The 17346-nt window shown below is 65.1% G+C and overlaps 1 protein-coding gene across 1 annotated transcript; it reads right to left on the reverse strand.

The window, feature by feature from the left end:
• Positions 1-6768: 6768 nt before the first annotated feature.
• GATD3 (glutamine amidotransferase class 1 domain containing 3) lies at positions 6769-16106 on the reverse strand. The gene is made up of 7 exons (XM_044250823.1): positions 15921-16106; positions 15212-15264; positions 13931-14044; positions 13224-13343; positions 10042-10134; positions 8165-8321; positions 6769-7247 (listed from the first exon to the last, which is right to left on the reverse strand). Exons 1-7 carry the CDS (start codon positions 16047-16049, stop codon positions 7119-7121), a joined length of 795 nt encoding a protein of 264 aa, XP_044106758.1. The 5' UTR covers positions 16050-16106; the 3' UTR covers positions 6769-7118.
• Between the last annotated feature and the right edge of the window lie 1240 nt (positions 16107-17346).

Here is a 17346-nt window from a genome sequence, read left to right on the forward strand (position 1 = left end):
TCTAGAAAGCCCCTCTGCACACACGCGTGGGCCCCGAGCACACGAACACCTCGGGTTCTTCTGCCCCACCCCCCCCACCACACCGGCTTTCCTCTTGGACAGTGGTTCCAGCTTTCATCCGGGACCCCTGGAGCCCCCAGCCCCTCCCCCCACATCCCAGGGCTGCGCCTGCATCTCCAGCTGCGGTGTGGACGTTGCCTGGACGCTGCCACCCGGGGGGGCTCAGTGGAGGTCCCTCAGGCTTCCCAGCAGGGTGTCTGCCGGCCAGAGGACCTCCCGTTCGGCAGCCGCTTGACAATAAATGAACGATACCCACAGAGCCCCGGGGCACTTGGTGTCCAGCACAGCACATGGGCAGCGAGAGCAAAACCACTGCTAAGTGACCCCCGAGGCCAAGAGCGGCTCCTTGGGGAGCAGCGTAGATGAGGCCCAGCCAGAAGCCCTCAAGAGCACCCACGCCCTCTGGCCCGGCGCTTATCTGAGCACCAGCAGTGTGGCCAGGACGCGCAGGAGTCAGAACTGCTACTGGCGGGAACGCTAAGGGGGGCAGCCACGGGGCACAACCATCGGGGGAGCCTCGAGAAACCAAACACAGGACTGCGGCGCGACGCGGGATCCCACCCCCGGGCCCACCCCCAAGAACCGGTAGCCACGGGGCGCCTGACACCCACGTCGGCACCCGCGTCCACAGCGGCGCTGCGCACGAAGCCCCGCGGTGAGGCCACCCGATGTCTGTCACCCATCGGCGACGACCGGACCAACGGAATGGTACGATCCCGCCGATGGAAGGACGGACGGCCTGACACCTGCGACAACGCGGTGCACCCCGAGGACACCACGCTCGGGGACGTCCGCCAGTCACCAGACACGAGCACTGCGTGGCTCCCTCATGTGAGGCGCCCGGGCCTCCGAATTCAGGCACAGAGGGCGGGGGGGGGGGAGCCGGGGGCTGCGGCGGGGGTGGGGAGTCGGCGCTTCCCGGGACGGAGGCCCCGCTCAGGAAGACGAGATGGATGTTGGAGGTGGGCGGCGGGGAAGGCTGCGCCCCAGCCTGAACGCACTGACCGCTGGCAGCCTGGCTGCGGGTCCCTCCAGCAGCATCTGGGGCCCCGAGCTTGGTGGGGGTGCTGCGTACACACGGCACGTTGTGGGGAGGGGTGGGGCACGGGCCCAGCACCCCTGGGCAGGTGGGCCGTTCTCCCCAGAAGCTGCCGCCCACCCGGCCCGCGGTGCACCGCGGAGCCCAGGCCTCTCCTGCACCCCAGGCCTGTTCTGCCACCGCCCACATGGACAGGCAAGTGCCTGTGAGACCGGATAGCTCGGCCCTGCCCCGCGTGGGCAGCCTGGCGAGGAAAGGCTCACCGGGGGCAGCCGCCAAAGTGTCGGCCTGAGTTCACTCGTGCGGCCCACGGCACTCAGTGCTGACCCCGTGTGGGCCTCCCAGCGGGCCCCATGCGGGGGTTCGGCCTGAGGCACAGACCCTAGGGTGCAGGCAGCCCGCCGGCCAGGCCTCTCACCCAGCCTGGCCTGAGCTCTATCCATTGCCTCTTCTGAATAACAAACAGCCCCCAAACTTAGTGGCTTAAAACTCTATCTGCTCACAGTTCTGTGAGCCCGCACCTGGGCTGCCCACGCGCCTGTGGCCATCGGTGCAGCTGTCAGACGTGGACACCCCAGCTGGCCACTCGGAGCGGGACCTCGGGCTCTCCTGCTCCATCTCTAGGAGCCCCCACCCGCCCACCCCGCCCAGCACAGCTGCAGCCCTGTCCCAGGCCGCCAGGTCCCTCCCTCGCCGCCCGCCCACTCATTTCTCACACAGAGGAAGCGGCAGCCTTCCCGCAGCAGCGCGGCCGAGAGAGCACCGCACGCGTGCCGGCCAGGTCTGCGCCACTGGAGCCGTCTCCACCAGGCCTCGGCACAGGGCGGGTTCACGGCAAGACGCCAAAACCTGCAGCCTGGCCCGTCAGAGCTGCGTCGCGGAGGAGCAACATAACGTCCCCAAAGAAGCTGGAGGAAAAACACCTTCACAACCGTGGAGCTGAGAGCGACAGACACCCTGTGAGCCAGGAGACCGCGGGCGAAGACTCAGGAGCGCTGCGAGACAAAACCCACCAACCCCCATTCCTCACCCTCTGAAACTGCGTCCCAAACACAAAGGAGAAGCAAAGACTTTGTCCCCCGGGAACGGCAGGGATCCGCCAGCAGACCTGCCTTCCAGCAATTCCCAGAGGACGAAAGGCACGTAGGCCACGAACTCCGATCCACGCAGGAAAGGAGAGTAAGTGAAGGGAAAGTAAAAGTCTGCTTTTCTTCTTCTTACTCGATCAGCGGTTCCCTCCAAGTAACAGCTGCGGCTGCTGTCCACGGTCAAGGTTAGTGACGGGGGATAAAGAACGGTATTTCATGATGATAAGAGGGTCAGTCCTTCCAGAAGACAGAATGGTCCTTAGCACCTGACAACAGAGCGTCAAGCCACGCGAGGCGGAGGGTGACAGAACTGCTGGCAGAAACAGATGAACCTGCTACCACGGCGGGGACGCCCGTGCCCGGCTCAGAGGACAGACCCAGCAGGCAGGAAATCAGCAAGGACACAGTGGAACTCAATGCCACCATCCGCCAATGGGACAGAAGTCCCAGACCATCGCACCAAGCAGCAGGGGGATACGCGTTCCTCTCAGGCTCACGGGGCATCTCTAAGACAGACCGTGTTCTGGGCCACACACACCTCAACACATTCACGGAAGAGAAACCATACAATGTCTGCTCTCAGACCGCAGTGGAATCCAACCAGAAACCAGAATCTGAAAGGGAACTGGGAAATCCCTGTAAACTTGAGACTCAACAACGCGCTGCTAGAGAACACATGGACCAAAGAAGAGGTCTCAGGAGAAATTTAAAAATATTTGGAACTGGAAAAAAAAAAATCAAAATATAATTTAATCAAAACACAACTTAATCAAAATGTGTGAGGCGCATGGGGCGCCTGGGAGGCTCAGTCCATCAAGCGACTGCCTTCGGCTTGGGTCATGATCTCAGGGTCCTGGGATCGAGCCCCACATGGGGCTCCCCCTCCTCTCTGTTCCTGCTCGCTCTCTCTCGCTGTGTCTCTGTCAAATAAATAAAATCTTTTAAAGAAGGGTACAATTAAAAATAAGTGTGTAGGATGCAGCAAAAGCAGTGGCCAGAGGAAAATTTATAGCATCGGACCCACGTTAGAAAAACTATCTAAATGAATCATCTGAGCTTCCACCTTAGAAAACCCGAGAAAAGAAAACATGCTATAAATGCAAAGCCAACACAAACAATACACAATAAAAATCAGAGCAGAAATCAATGAAATAGAAAAAAAAAAAAAAAACGAAACCAAAAGTTGGTTTTCTGGGAGAATTCAGTATGGGTCCCTGGACACGGAAAGGATAATGACCCAATACCACAAACGACTCGATGCCCACTTGATTGAGAGACTTGGGTGAAATGGGCCTGCTCCTTGAGAGACGCACTCTGCAGAGTCCTTTGTTTGTTTGTTTTTAAGATTTTATTTATTTGACAGACAGAGATCACAAGTAGGCAGAGAGGCAGGCAGAGAGAGAGAGGGAAGCAGGCTCCCCGCTGAGCAGAGAGCCCAATGCGGGACTCGATCCCAGGACCCTGAGATCATGACCTGAGCCGAAGGCAGCGGCTTTAACCCACTGAGCCACCCAGGCGCCCCTCCTCTACCTGTTCTTGAAGAGAAACTGAGTCACTACTTGATAACCTTCCAAAACAGAAGGTACCAGGCCTCAATGCATTTACTGGTGAGTTCTATCAAATACTTAAGGAAGAAATTATACCAAAGCCAGATAAAGACAAGAAAACTAGAGACCAATACCTCTCATGAACACAGATGCAAAATCCTCAACAAAATATTAGCAAACTAAACCCAAGAAAGTGCAAATTGGGATTTATACTAGGTATGCAAGGATGGCTCAACATTTGAAAAAAAAAATAATGGGAGTCTATCACATCAGCAGATTAGGAAGAAAAATCATCTGCTCATATCAATGGATGCAGAGGAAGCAGCTGGCAAGTTCCAACACCAATTCATGATAAACTGTCAGGAAATCAGAGAGAGGAACCTCCTCCGCGTACGGAACCCCTCCTGCCAACACACTTAGTGGTGAGAAAGTCGAGGCTTTTCCGCGGAGATCGGGCGGAAGGCAAGGACGGCCCCTCTTCGCCACTCCTTTTCAACGTTGTGCTGGACGTCCTTGCTAACACATAAGGTAAGAAAACAAAATAAAAGGCATACAGATTGGAAAAGAAAAAACAAAACTGTCTTTGCTCACAGAGGACGTGACTAGCTCCGCAGAAAAGGCAAACACGGCCACAAAGAGCCCTCGTGAAGTTGGCGAGCGCAGCCACACTGCGGAGCACAGGTCAACAGGCCACACACTGCTAAGAGGAACAAGTCAAGACACCTGACCCCACCCGACTCCGAGAATTACCGCAAAGCCACGGTCGTCAAGGCGGTGTGGCGTGGGGTGGGCAGTGTTGGTGACAGCACAGGTCGGTGCATCAGCGGAACAGAAGAGTCCAGAAGGAGCCTCACAGACACACCCAACTGACCTTCGACACAGGGGCACGCGCAGGGTGGTGGGGAAACGGTCTGTTCGACAGAGGGGGCCCAGTGACAAGACACGGACTCGAACGCGTCACGGGCTTGAATGTAAGAAGCGGAACCATAAGCCTCCTGGGAGACACCAGAGGAAACCCAGATGGCCCAGTGGTGAGGGCTTCGTGGACGCGAGACCGAAGCTAGAGCCGGGAGAACAAGCCGATGCGCTACGATTCCTTAACGGCAACGACGGCGGCTCTGCCCCAAGCGCAGCAGCAGCAGCAGGAGAAGAGCTACAGGCGGAGAAGCAACGGCAGGAGCCACGCACACCAGTGTCCCCGTCACCTCCTCACCTCGGGGGGACCGCGAGAGGAGAGCAAGACGGGCGTGTGCCAACGGCCACTCGCGGAGAACCACGTGAGCGCTACCGAGCCTCAGCGCTCCCGCGGGTTCGTCCTCGCGTCCCTCCCTGCGCACCTGCCCCTCCAGAGCAGCACAGCGAGAGGAGGGGAGCCTGTCAGCCTGCGTTCCCCGAGTGTGGCTCTGGGTCCCGCGGTGCCCGACATCACCCACGCCCTGTGCGGAGGCCCGAGGGGGCGGGTAGGGCTCTGGCGGTGCCAGCGGCTGCCGTGAGCGGGACGCCGAACGCCTCTCTGCTGCGGGGGCACGTCCCCACGTGTCCAGAAGACGTCCAAGTGCAGGCAGACGGGCGGCTCCTCACCAATCACTGACGAGCACGTGGCGGGCAGACAACAGAGAACCCGGGGAAGGCCTTCCCGGCCCGAGCGCGTCAGCCTCCACGGAGCACCGCACACCAGGAAGGGCCGCGGGCGCACGGCAGCCAGGACGCTCTGCCCATCGAGGCCCTTGAAGAAAAGGTCAACGGGAGAAGGCACGCGTGGCTGCCGGGGGACAGGCCAGCACAACGCACACCAACTCCGATGGTCAGTAGGACGCCGGCCACGTGCTCAGCTACAGCAGACCGCCCAGGGCCAGAAACGGCCGACAGAAAGGGGACTGGCGACAGCAGCCCTCGGGGAGACACCAGAGGAAGCCTCGTCCGCTGAGGCCAGGCTCCAAAGCCCCTACCGCCCGGCGGCACCAACCGGACACAGCACCCCACAGGCCCCTGAACACACCCGCACCTACCGGAGCGCTCACGGAGGCAATGCTCGCGCGACACGGAAAAGCTGCGGAGGGGCCCACGGGGGAGCACGTCCACGAAGGAAAGCCACACAGGAAGGGTCCCTGTGCCCGGACCCCAGTGTGCTTGGCCCTGGTGGGGGCGGGGAGGGCCTCTGCCCTGTGGTCCCACCGCAGTGTTGGCTGGGACCTTCCTGACTTGCACATCTGGGGGCCAGGCACTCCTCCCTACACACACGCGTGCACACACATGAAAAGGGTTTCCACACATTTCTCAGGAAGGAGATAGTGTTCCATGGTGACCTGACCTCTGACAGGCCCTGGGAGGCTGCCCGGAGCCAGGGCAACCCTGGTGTCTGCGGGTGGGCCGCGGGGGCTCCCGCCTTTGGGGGACACAGGCAGGCCTCCAGAGAACAGAGTTCCCGTGAAGGTCAGACGTGCCGAGGCCGTCTGGCAGACACGCGGTTTGCCGGCGGAAGGGGCCGCACGGCATCGGGCATCACTGCTCCGTCCCGGGGCCCGGGCACCCATGCGGCCCATCATCACTTACCTCTTATGGCAGTGTTGGGGGGGAGGGGGGCCTTGGGTGCCAGGCCCCAACTGAACGGCCCAGAAGTGCATCCCCGCAGCTGCCCCCACTCTCCCGGGGTCACAGGACAGGGACTGGGAGGGGGATGTGCTACAGCAGAGGCAGCCTGCACCACACACAGCCTGCCCCCGGGCTGTCCCTCCCCAGACCGAAGCACACACACGACACGGGCCGCCAGCCGGTGCTGCCACCGGACGCCTCCCTGCGCCTTCTCTACCACCTCACATCGGCTGCTGCCCGCAGCCTGGGACTGACTCGACAGTCCCCACCCCGCCGGCTGACCACACGGGCCGCGCGTCCGCAACTTCCTTTCCTTCCTGGAAAGCAAGGACCCTCGCGTCCGCCGCCCACGCCAGCTTCAGAAGGCGTCAGTCACGTGAGCCGGCAGAGTGTCTGTCTGGGAAAGAGCTTATCCTCCCCGGCCTCAACGCGACCCGACCCGTTTCCGTTTTAGTTCACGTTTACTCTGGGTTACAGAACTTCCAGTTACCAGTAAGCGTGATAATTCAATTTCCTAACTACTAGATTCATAAACTCAAAACAATTCTTCCCTCCCAAGTACCAAGCATCCCAAGGCCGCACGGAACACAGTGGGGCGACGTCTCCCGAATTCTCTTCCTGAACCAGCAGGCCCCGCGTCACTCTCCGGTCACATGGGAGACCGACCAGCCTGAGCCCCAGGATGCCTCCTCCAGGGGCAGAGGTGCCTACAAGTGGATCCCTGCCCGCAGCCAGGGCAGGGCACACGGGCCATGAGCTCCACCTGGTGGAGGACGCAGGCCGGCGGCACGGTCACTTCCGACAGAGTTCCAGCACCTTCTTCACCATGGCCCCGATCCCGTCGTGGATGTGGTGGAGCTCCGTCTCGCACATGAAGGCCGGGGTCGTGACCACCTTGTTCTTCTGGTCCACGTGAGCTTCGTGCACGGAAGTTATGGAAACATGTCACCCAGCAAGGACTAGGGGATCGCAGGCGCGACGCGTCCAGCCCGGCCCCTGCCGCCCCACACCAACCTGCAGCGGGCAGAAGTGTACCGAGGGCAGAGCTCACCCACAGCAACAGGCCAACCCGGGACCTCCCTCTACATGAGCCACATTCCTGTCCTGGTCACCCGGACACAGCAGGCACAGGCCTGGGCCTGTCCCATGCTAACAACATGTGCCCTCCTGCGCCCAACCCCAAGGCCGCGTGGCCAGCCCACCCGGACGGCTGTGGGCTCTGCCCCCCTTTGCACAGGGGGGAGAGAGAGCGCCGCACCGGAAACCGCCCACAAGGAGAGAAAGGCAGCTTTGAGACAGACGCCCAGAGGGACACGGTGTCTCCAAAACCCCAGGGGACACCGTGCCGCTCTGCTCCTCAACCCTGGCCCACGTGGAGAGTCTGGGTCCAGCCGTGGAGCTGGAACACGGTCGGCCTGTGGCCCGAGGCTCTGTGCGCACAGTACCAGGCACCCACAGGAGGACCAGCATCCCACGAGGCCACGTGGGATGGCTCCCCGTCCACGGTGCCCAGGGAGCGTCCAGCCAACCAGGCAGCTCCCCCGTCCGTCTTCCACTGCAGCCTCCCCCCGACCCCAGGACGCCTGCTCCCCCCACCCCCGCCCAGAAACCTGACCCCATGGAGCCTGAGGCCGTGCACTCGGCTGACCAGGTGGCCCCGTGGGGCTCCAGGCCTGGGCACGCCACGGCAGCAGGTGTGACGCCCGTCATGCACGGGTCCCCAGAGGCCCCAGCAGCACAGACCCTAGTTCGATGCTGCGTGCCTGCGTCAGTCCCCAGGGTCAGAGGACGGGCCCCCGCACCACACGCTGCTGCCCCCCCGCTGCCGGAAAGGATATGGTCACTCCCTTCACGCAGTGCTTGGCGCCCAGCGCTTTGATGGCTTCCGCGGTCCCTGCGTAGGGCCACCTGCCGCCTTCCTCCTGCTCGTGGCCCACGGTGACCTCCACGCCACGGAGCACTTTGGCGGCGAGGACGGGCGCGATGCAGCACAAGCTGGAAAGCAGGACAGGGCGGGCTCGGGCTACACGTGCGCACGCAGGCCCGGGGCGGGACCGACCCCAGGAGCCCAGCAGCGGCCGCTGGGCCCACGGAGCGGGGAGGGTCGCGGCGAGGGGAGCTCCGCTCACTGCCCCACGCGCTGCAGCCCCGGCAGCAGAGGGCCCGTGGGCACCGGCCGCCCGCCGTGGGGGCCGCAGAGAAGGGCTCTCAGAAGGCAGCAGGGGACTTCAACCTGGGTTCCGGGTGGCTTTTCACGCAGCAGCAGCTGCCCCGGGGCACGGACGTCCCAGAGACGTCCTCTCCGCAGAGGGTGTGAGAAGCGGTCTCAGCGGGCCAGCGAGTGTGCCCGGCACCACGGCAGCCAAGGACCCCTGCCGTGAGAGCCCCGAGCCCCGCTACACCCACCGGGCCGTTCCCAGGGTGTCCGAGGCTTGTGGTTCACTCTGGGCGCTCCCCGGGGCTCCTCTGAGGCTGTGCTCCCACCAGGAGGCCCCACTGACCCGAAGCGCCAGACCCCGGCCCGGGCCCGCCCACGTGGCACCACTGTGTGGCTGCAGGCCGGGCTGCCCCTGCCCAGCTCACAGTCAGCACGGCCTGTCGGGGCTCCCGTGCAGGCCACAGGGCTCTGTCCCCAGGCTGCTCCGGTGAGCTGTGAGAGGGACGCCAACATACTCGTGCTCCTTCGCAAACGTCACGCCTAAAACGCGCTAGAAACGCGTGGGAGAAAATCTCCCTCAGCCACCAAGAAGGCAGAAGGCCATCAGAACTGGCGTCCTGAAGCGCCCATGTCCCCAGCCTGGCAGCCGGGGCACGGGACACACGGGCCAGCAGTGCGGCCGTCAGCCCTGGAGCTGTTGGCACAGCCGCCCGCCCTGCTCTCGGGCCGTGCCAGAGGCCCTCGCTGGCACCGCTCAGGCACCCAAGCGAGGCGGCACAGCCATCGGGCCCCCAGCTCCCGCCAGCACTTGTGATACAGGGTCGTCCCCGGCGCTCAGCCACATGAGCGGAAGCTACTCCAGGGCTGGCATCCCAGGAGAGGAGAGGCAGGGGGCAGCGCCGCCCCCCACTCCCGGGTGGCCCAGCACGGCGTCCTCCAAGCCCATGGGCGGCCAGCCTACGGACCCGAGGCCAGAGCCTTCCGTGAGGAGGGGTCCCGTGCCGTGACTGGCAGGACTTCAGGCAAGTGACCTGCGTGGGGACCGTCATCACGGGACCCCGCTCACGCAGCCGCAGAGGCTGGCGCGCTCCCTCATCCCACCCGCATTCAGTGCATCCGGCGGGGCTCCCGGGCGCTTCTCGCACCCGCGGACCTGCACCACCCACACACGCCGGCACACTCGTGCCGACAAGCCGGGGCCGGTGCAGCCCGCCTGGCGAGCTCCGGTCCGGGACGCCGCGGCCTGCGGGAGTTTGGGTGCACCTTGAACGCTGCCCCAGGGCAGGGGAGGGCGCTGGGCCAAGGAGCCCCAGCCGGCCCGGAGCGGGGACGGGACGGCAGACGCCCGGTGAGGGGAGGAGGTGCTGGCAAAGCCGGGGGTCGGGGAAGGACTGACGGGGGAGTCTTCTAGAAGCTCTCCTTCCTGGGAAGTCAGCAGAACGAGTTACCAGGACCGCGGGATGTTCCCAGCGGGAAGGCGCCTGTAACCACCACGAGCCCCGAGTGAAAACGGCCTTGAGGACCGCGCAGCCCCCCCCCCCCCCCGCCCCAACCTACCCGATGGGCTTGCCGGCCGCGTGGAACTCCTTCAGGACCCGCTCCACGTCCCCGTGGACCTTGCAGTCCTTCCCATCAGCGGCGAACGTGCTCCTACCACGAGAAGAGGCGGCTCAGCTCTCACAGCCGGGGGTCGGCCTGCCCGGGGCCCCGACCCCCCACCTGGGAGACGGCCGCGCAGCTGCGCTAACTCCCCAGCTCCCGAGACGAGCAGGTCACGTGCGTGAGCATTTTTCAGGCAATCACATACGTTACTTTTTCTGCTTCTTCGAGCCCAGCGAGGGAGGGGGCGGCAGAGAGGTGAGGCGGGGAGGCCGGTCCCCAGGAAAACCAGAGCCGGCAGGTGCCCAGGCTGCGGGCTGGGCACTGAGTCCTCAGAGGTCGGCTTCGTAAGCCAAGGAGGAGCAGGACATGCTGCGGGCCTGAAAGCCGTGACCCGCCATCCACGCACGAGGAAGACGCGCGGGTTAGAGGACAGGACCCCGCGCCTCTCACCGGGGCAGGCGCGGCTCGGGGGTCTGGATGGCCTCCCTGCCCACCGCCTGCGCGCCAGCACCTCTCTGGGAGGCAACTGGTGAGCCGAAAAGCACGCCCACTCTCCAGGAGCCCCGCTCTGGCTCCCTGGTACACACGTGTGCACACCTCCGGCCCGGGAACGCACCTGCGGCCTGACCGTCTCAGGGTGTGCCCGCGTGGCCGAGCTATCACGCGTCCCGCTTTAATACACATCAACTATCTCCCCCAGAAGCTAGTAGCAGCCCAGACGTGAGGCCTGGAAACCACGCGTGTCCATCCGAGTTGGGGCGTCTGCCCAACGGGGTCTGTACGTGCAGCCATGAGATGCTTAATGGGCCACCAACAAGCCACCGTCTGTGACACATACAGAACAAGACGCTTAGCAGGTCTCCAACTGGTTACACTTTCCTTTTTTTAAAAAAGAAGACGTTACCTTAGAAAGCGAGAACATGTGCGTGCGCGCAGAGCGGAGAACAGAGAGAAGGAACGTCCAGCAGACCCACGTGCGCGGAGCTCCCGCTCACAACCCTGGGATCACAGCCTGAGCCGAAGCCAAGTGCTGGACACTCGCCCAACCACGCCAGCCCGGCGCCCCGGTCAGACTTAACACAACCACACGGAGACCTCTTGGAAGTACACGTGGAGGGGCAACCAGGGCAGGGATGGGCCCGAGGCTCCCAACAGCAAGAACTTCTGTCCCCGGCGAGCTCACCTGCAGCCCCTCGCTGCGTGCACACGGCCCAACCCCAACCGGCAGCCGTGGCGAAGGGTGCCAACCCCACCAAGCTGACATTTCTTCTGGAACGGCCGGGACGAATGGGGCAGGAGACCTGAAGCCCTAGCCTGCCCAGGGGAGGAGTGAGTTCACAGACGGGGGCGCTGACCCAAGGCCGCGGCTCCCTGGAACGCAGGGCAAAGATCTGCCAACAACCTGCTCACCTCCCTCCTCCGCTTCTAGGCTAACCGTGTGTGGTCATCAGCCGTGCCACGGGCACAGCCCCAGCACAGTCCGAAAGCGCCCTCACCCGAGCTGCGGGGGAGAGGTGGGCAATGGTCAGAGTGCAGGCTCATCCCCAGGAAAAGCCCCAGGGCCTGGCAGAGTGAAGCTTACGGAGGCCGTTCCCTGCCAGCTTCTGCCCGGTGCGCGTGCAGGCGATGGGGACGAGGGCCGCTCCCCCGAGAGCCGGCATGTGGAGGATGGAGCGGACGTGAGGTGAGGCAGGGCTCCCAGAGGAGGCGGCACTGTGGGAACCGGCCTCACGGGCGGGACAGAGGCTTGGGACCTGGACAGAGCCGTTGAGGTGTCTGCAGGCCGAGGGGAGCCATGAGGCGTCGAAACACCTCAGGGTCTCTAACTGCCTGTGCCCCTCACCTCTGGGTGCAGGGCACCGGGACACCGCGAGCCAGGACACTGCTGCAGGGGGACAGCGCCCACCAACCAACCAAACAGGGTGCAGGAGGCGGTGCTCACGAGGGTCCCAGGCTCGCTCCCCGCCCCACCCCACACCCTGCACACAAGGCGTCCAGACGGAGGCGGGGCTGACGGGGGACCGTCCAGGTGACAGAATGTCGACAGGACACTGTGGTGCGAGCCTGGGGCAGGCAGCCGGCAGATCAAGAAGTGGGGAGGTCTGCAGTCCAGATACAAACAGAATTCCTGGCGGACGTCAGAGAAGGGCGCCGGGGCAGGCGGGGAGACCCCACAGGGCAGCGGGGAGACCCCACGGGGCAGCGGGAGGAGGATGGGCAGAAGAGGAGCCGCCGCAGGAGGCACGGTGGGCGGGCACCTTCGGGAGGAGACCGGACGGCACAGCAAGGAAACCCAGCAGGCGCTCGCGGGCCGAGGCTGTGCGGGAGGGTCCCGGCAGCACCCTGCACCCCCCTGGTCTGGGACAGGACGGGGAGCGGGAGGCGGAGTGGGGGGCGGAGTGGGGGGCTGGCTGCCCGAGCTCACAGCCAGCCACGCTGTCGGGGCGCCTGGCCGTGGGCCACAGCAGCCGGCTCGTCTGCGACCCAGGGAGATGCTCCCTGTGGAGCCCAGCCTGCGGGGTTTCCACTGAAACCCACCGAGCCCAGGCTGTTACCCCCACCAGGGTCCCCGTCTGACCCCAAAGCAGGCGACACAGCTGCTTCCTGTCCTCCCACGCCAGCCGCAGGGGGGCTGCCTCGGAAGGGACGAGCCGGGGCGACGCGGCCAGCATAGAGCACTTCCGTGAGGCACGCAGAGACAGGTGGAGAAACGGGAACAGAAACAGGACCTGAAACCCAAGGGACGTCACGCCGACGTGGTGACAGCTTGTGCTCCGGCTACCATGGCAACGACCGGAGAACAAAATGAGGAAGGGCTCCCTTCCCCCCGTCAGACCAGCCTCCGCACAGCCCGTGGGGACAGCGGCTTCCCTGCCAACAGGCCCGTGAGGCGGCGATGTCCGTGAGGAACACGTGCGGGGACACAGGTCCTGATGGGACCAGCCCGGCCGGCACCGTCGCTGATCAGAGGAAGCCCCCACCGCCCCCACTCCGCGGCGGCCGGTGCCGGGAACACCCAGCAAGAAGTGAGAGAAAAACCTGCGTCCTGCTGACGTAACACTGGGGCCCCCGACAGAGCAGCTCCGAGCGGCCTCTGGGACCCCACGCCCCGTCCCCCACGGCCCTCCAGCACTCACAGGTTCTTAGCGGCCCCGAAGCCTCCAGGGAAGATGGCGGCATCGTGATCGGCCGCGCTGAGCCGGGCCAGGTCGGTGATCTTGCCGCGGGCGATCCTCGCAGACTCGGTCAGGACGTTCCTGGGAGAGAACAGAGACCTGAAGTAGCGTCAGGGTGTGGAGAGCAGAGCCGGGCTTGCGGGAGGCCGGCCCACGAGCAAACACGCAGGTGCTCAAGGTCGGCGTCTAGAAAAACGGCCCTGCCCCACGCAGCAGCTGGCCGGCTTAGCCCTGGGGCCTGAGGAAAGCAGGCGTGGGAAGGTCCAGGTACCGCAGAAGCGGAGGGAAGCAAGCCAGGGCCTGCCCCAGCAGGAGACCGCACTGTCCCTGGCTGGACCCTGCAGCCGGAGCAAGACGGGAGGGCCAGAGGGACCTCAGCGTGTGCCAAGACTGCACGGGCCTCGAGGACAGAGATGCTCGGAGACTGGGGCCCAGCCAGGGGCAGGAGGCAGGAGTCCACGCTGATCACAGGGCAGGGGATCACGAAAGCCAGGCAGGAGGACTTCCGGCAAGCGGTAGAGGGTAACGAGTGCCACCATGGCACCGTCGCAGGACAGCCCGGAACGCAGCCAGATTCGTGGCCGGAACCACGCAACCAAGCCCACGGGGTCTCGGGCAGCTTCCAGCACGTCCTGGTCCACGCGCAGGACTTGGGGAGGGACCCACACCTGGTCTCGCTCTCGGAAGGCTGCCCCTTGGTGTGGTCGACCACGTGCATCTGAGGGATGTCAGGAGCGAAGATCTGGACCTTGGCCCCGCCACGGCTCAGGTGGACCAACACCCTGCGTGGGAGAGAAGGAGACAGATTCTGAGACACGGCCGACCTGGCGCTGCCTGTCACTCCGCGTGCACGGGCAGTGCCCCACAGAGGGCCCCGTACACACCCCTTATGGCGGCTACCGTCACACGGCCTTCCCGCAGGGCTACGGCCGGCAGGCCAAGGACCCCCACGTCCACAGTTCAGATTCGCTGCCACTGAATCAGCCTGGAGAGCCCAGCTGGTCCCCCAGCTCCCTCTACAAACCGGGGTGCAGGGGACGGGCGACAGGGCCGGTCCCAGCCTGGAAGTCTAGGTTCCCAGAATGCTTTGGGTGCTCTTCCTCCCACAGACGATCGACGCAGGACGGGAGGGCTGAGTCGGGCTTCGGTCAGGACAGGAGGTTCGAGTCCCACTCTGCCCCCCCCTTCCCGTCATGGCCAGAGGGCGGGGGGAGAGACGTCCAGGTCTCCCCGAGGGCTGCTCTGTTCCAGGCCTGGAGCTCTCACTGTCCCCCCTTCAGAGCCGGCGGCGTGAGCCGGTAGGGCCAGCACCCGTCACTCGGGCTCGGCTCCTTGTAACCTGCAGGGCTCTCCGCACTCGGCTCCGTGTCCACCCGCTACCCCGTGCTCCCGTGCCGCAGCCCCGAGCCCCCATCTGGAAGCTCTCCTGGCTCTCTACTGCCCACCAGCTCTGCACACGCCGAAGTCCACTGCGGGCCGGTGCCCACACTGGATGGGAGGGCAGGCGCAGGCTGGGGGGGGCTCGGGCTCCTGGGGGTTCCCTGTGGCCCCGCACCCGGGAGGGACATGCTCCCCAGCCACGTGCTAACTCTCCTCCAACCTGCTCCAGGCCCACAAGCCCTAGTGCTCGCGTGCACAGAAACCTTTTCACTCAAGTAAGAGAAGGACGAACGACGGCTAACGGGTCCCACCAAAGACGCGGGCCGAGGCGGGCGGCTCACCCGGAGAGCCAGGGAGAGCCAGAAGGAGGACGCCCACGCCCCAGGGCCTCGGAGGGAAGCAGCGGGCGCTAACAGGGCACCAGAAGTGCTCCCTGCTTATCTCTGGGGCACAAGACCACAGACTCGAGGGGCTCCCTGCCCCTCACTTCCCGGCTCACTGGTTTCTGCCTGTCTAGACGAGGGGTCCCCAAATGGTTCAGGAAAAGGCAACCGTCCCTGAGGGCTTACGCTGAGGCCTCGTGGAGCTCAGTCCCATCGTAGACTCCACATCCAGACAGCACCTGCGGGGGAGCGGGGGTCAGGGGGGAGTCCACCTGGAAGCCGCTACCCTGGGGGCGGGCGGGGGGCGTGTGTGTGTGTGTGTGTGTGTTTGTGTGAAGAAGGGCAGGCTCAGAGCAGAGAAGGGAACTGACCCTGGACAGACAGAGGTGAGGGCTGCGCAGGGGTGGGGTAGGGGGTTAAGGGAGGAGCCTGGGGGCCCAACCCAGAGAGGGCGTGGCTGAGGGGCTAGGGAGCCTTTTCTGGGGGAGCAGGGGGAGCAGCAGCAGAGAGATTAGGGGCCGGCCTGGGGGAGAGCAGGGGGCCTGGCCTGGGAGGTAGAGGGGTGTTGCGGGGAGGCTGGGGGCACGACCTAGGGGGTGGAGGGGTGCAGGGGGGGCAGTTAGGGGGCTGGCCTGGGGGAGAGCAGGGGGCCCGGCCTGGGGGTGGAGGGGTGCGGCGGGGAGGCTGGGGGCACGACCTAGGGGGTGGAGGGGTGCAGGGGGGGAGTTAGGGGGCTGGCCTGGGGGAGAGCAGGGGGCCGGCCTCGCGGGATGGAGGGGTGCAGCGGGGAGGTTGGGGACACGACCTGGGGGGAGTGGAGGGGTGCGGAGGGGACTTAGGGGGCCGGCCTCGGCGGTAGCCCCGCCCCCAGCCCCGCCCGCCGGCGTCCGCTCACCAGCGCGACCCTGGCCCCCGGGCGCGGCGCCGAGCCGTGGAGGGCCGCGCGTGGCGTGGACGCGTGAAGTGGCGCGAACGCGGAGGCCGCGCGTAGCCTGGAGGCCACCAAGACCCTGACCGCCGCCATGACTGCGCGGGGACACGGGTCGCGGGGTCACGCGGTCACAGAGCCCCGCGCGTAACCAGCGTGCCCCGCGCGTAACCAGCGTGCCCCGCGCCTGCGCAGTCGGCCCGGCCGCCGTCCCGCGAGCGCGCCGGTAGGCGGGGCCGCGCCTGCGCAGTCGCCCTCCCCGCGCAAGATCGTTGCCGGCAGGCCCGGGAGGGTCCCTCCGGGCACTCGCAGGGGGTCCTCCGTTGAACCCCTCTAGGTGTTTCCCAGGAGTCAGTTCGCGGGAGACTCCCCTAATCTACCGCATTTCCAAGTGCGGCAGCTGTTCACGATGCTAAGCGGTCCCCGCGGCGGCCCCGGGCTGCGGGCGCCCGGCCGGTGGACGCAGGGCCGTGCCTGCCGCGGGTGTGAGCGCTGCCCGGGGCCGCCCTCGGCACAGAGACCCGGGGAGGCGGCAGTAACAGGACAGGAAACGGCTGGAGCCGAGGAGGGGCTTGGGCGGTCCCGCTCCTTTGCTCCTGACCCTTCAGGACGGGCCTGGGACCCTTCCCTGCAGCCGGGCATTCTCCCGCGGGATCCCGGCCTCTCCCGGCTCCTGGGGCCCAGCTCCCCCCCGCCCCCAGGGTCCAGAACGGGAGCTGGCAGGAGCGACGGAGTCGCGGGGTGATGCCGACGTGCCCTAGGTCTGCCCCACCCTGAGGAAGGTCCTTCTGCGGATTCTGATTCCGCAGGGCTGGGAGCCACGAGGCCGCCTCTCCACCAACCCCGTGGCAGCTCCGGGCCCTGCAGAGCCCCACCTCCCAGTCGTCTGCACCGCTGGGGCGGCTCAGCGGCATTTTAACCTCAAAAATAAAACTCAGTTTTACCGACAAAAACGTGTTCACTGGAGAATCGCAGAGCTGTAGCCCGTGAAAAAGAACCTGCAGGAAAACTGAAACCACAGGCAAATCAGGAAAACAGGGCAGAGGGGAGCCTCTTGATAGAGGAAAAGGGGGCTGGGGCTGTAGAAACCAAGTCCGGTTCACTGCAGTGAACAGGGAGTGGGTAGTGCAGTGGCCTCTCACTGGCTGGGCCCTGCCACCTCGCACTGGCTGTGACATCTCCCATTGGCTGGGGAGCAGGTGCCCAGGAGGGACAGGGCTGAGGGCTCCCCCTGCGAGCCTCCAGACTCCACTCCATTTGTCAGCTTTCTGGGCTTCATCGGGCACACATGAAACCTATCAGAAAAGCAGCGTGACAAGCCGCCCGAACTGGACAGGGCTGCCGTCGCAGCTGTGTGGAGGGGCCGGGGTACACACCCCATGGGTGCACAGCC

The sequence above is a fragment of the Neovison vison genome, chromosome 6, assembly GCF_020171115.1.
Source record: "Neovison vison isolate M4711 chromosome 6, ASM_NN_V1, whole genome shotgun sequence".
NCBI lineage: Eukaryota > Metazoa > Chordata > Mammalia > Carnivora > Mustelidae > Neogale > Neogale vison.

Bases quoted from the DNA above. Each gene is read 5' to 3' on its own strand.
- GATD3 (XM_044250823.1), bottom strand. From the start codon at position 16,049: ATGGCGGCGGTCAGGGTCTTGGTGGCCTCCAGGCTACGCGCGGCCTCC. The intron at 13,344-13,930 runs GTGTGGGTCCCT...GTTCTCTCCCAG, and splicing joins CCTTCCGAGAGCGAGACCAG to GAACGTCCTGACCGAGTCTG. The intron at 8,322-10,041 runs GTAGGTTGGGGC...CCTGCTTTCCAG, and splicing joins GCGGCCGGCAAGCCCATCGG to CTTGTGCTGCATCGCGCCCG.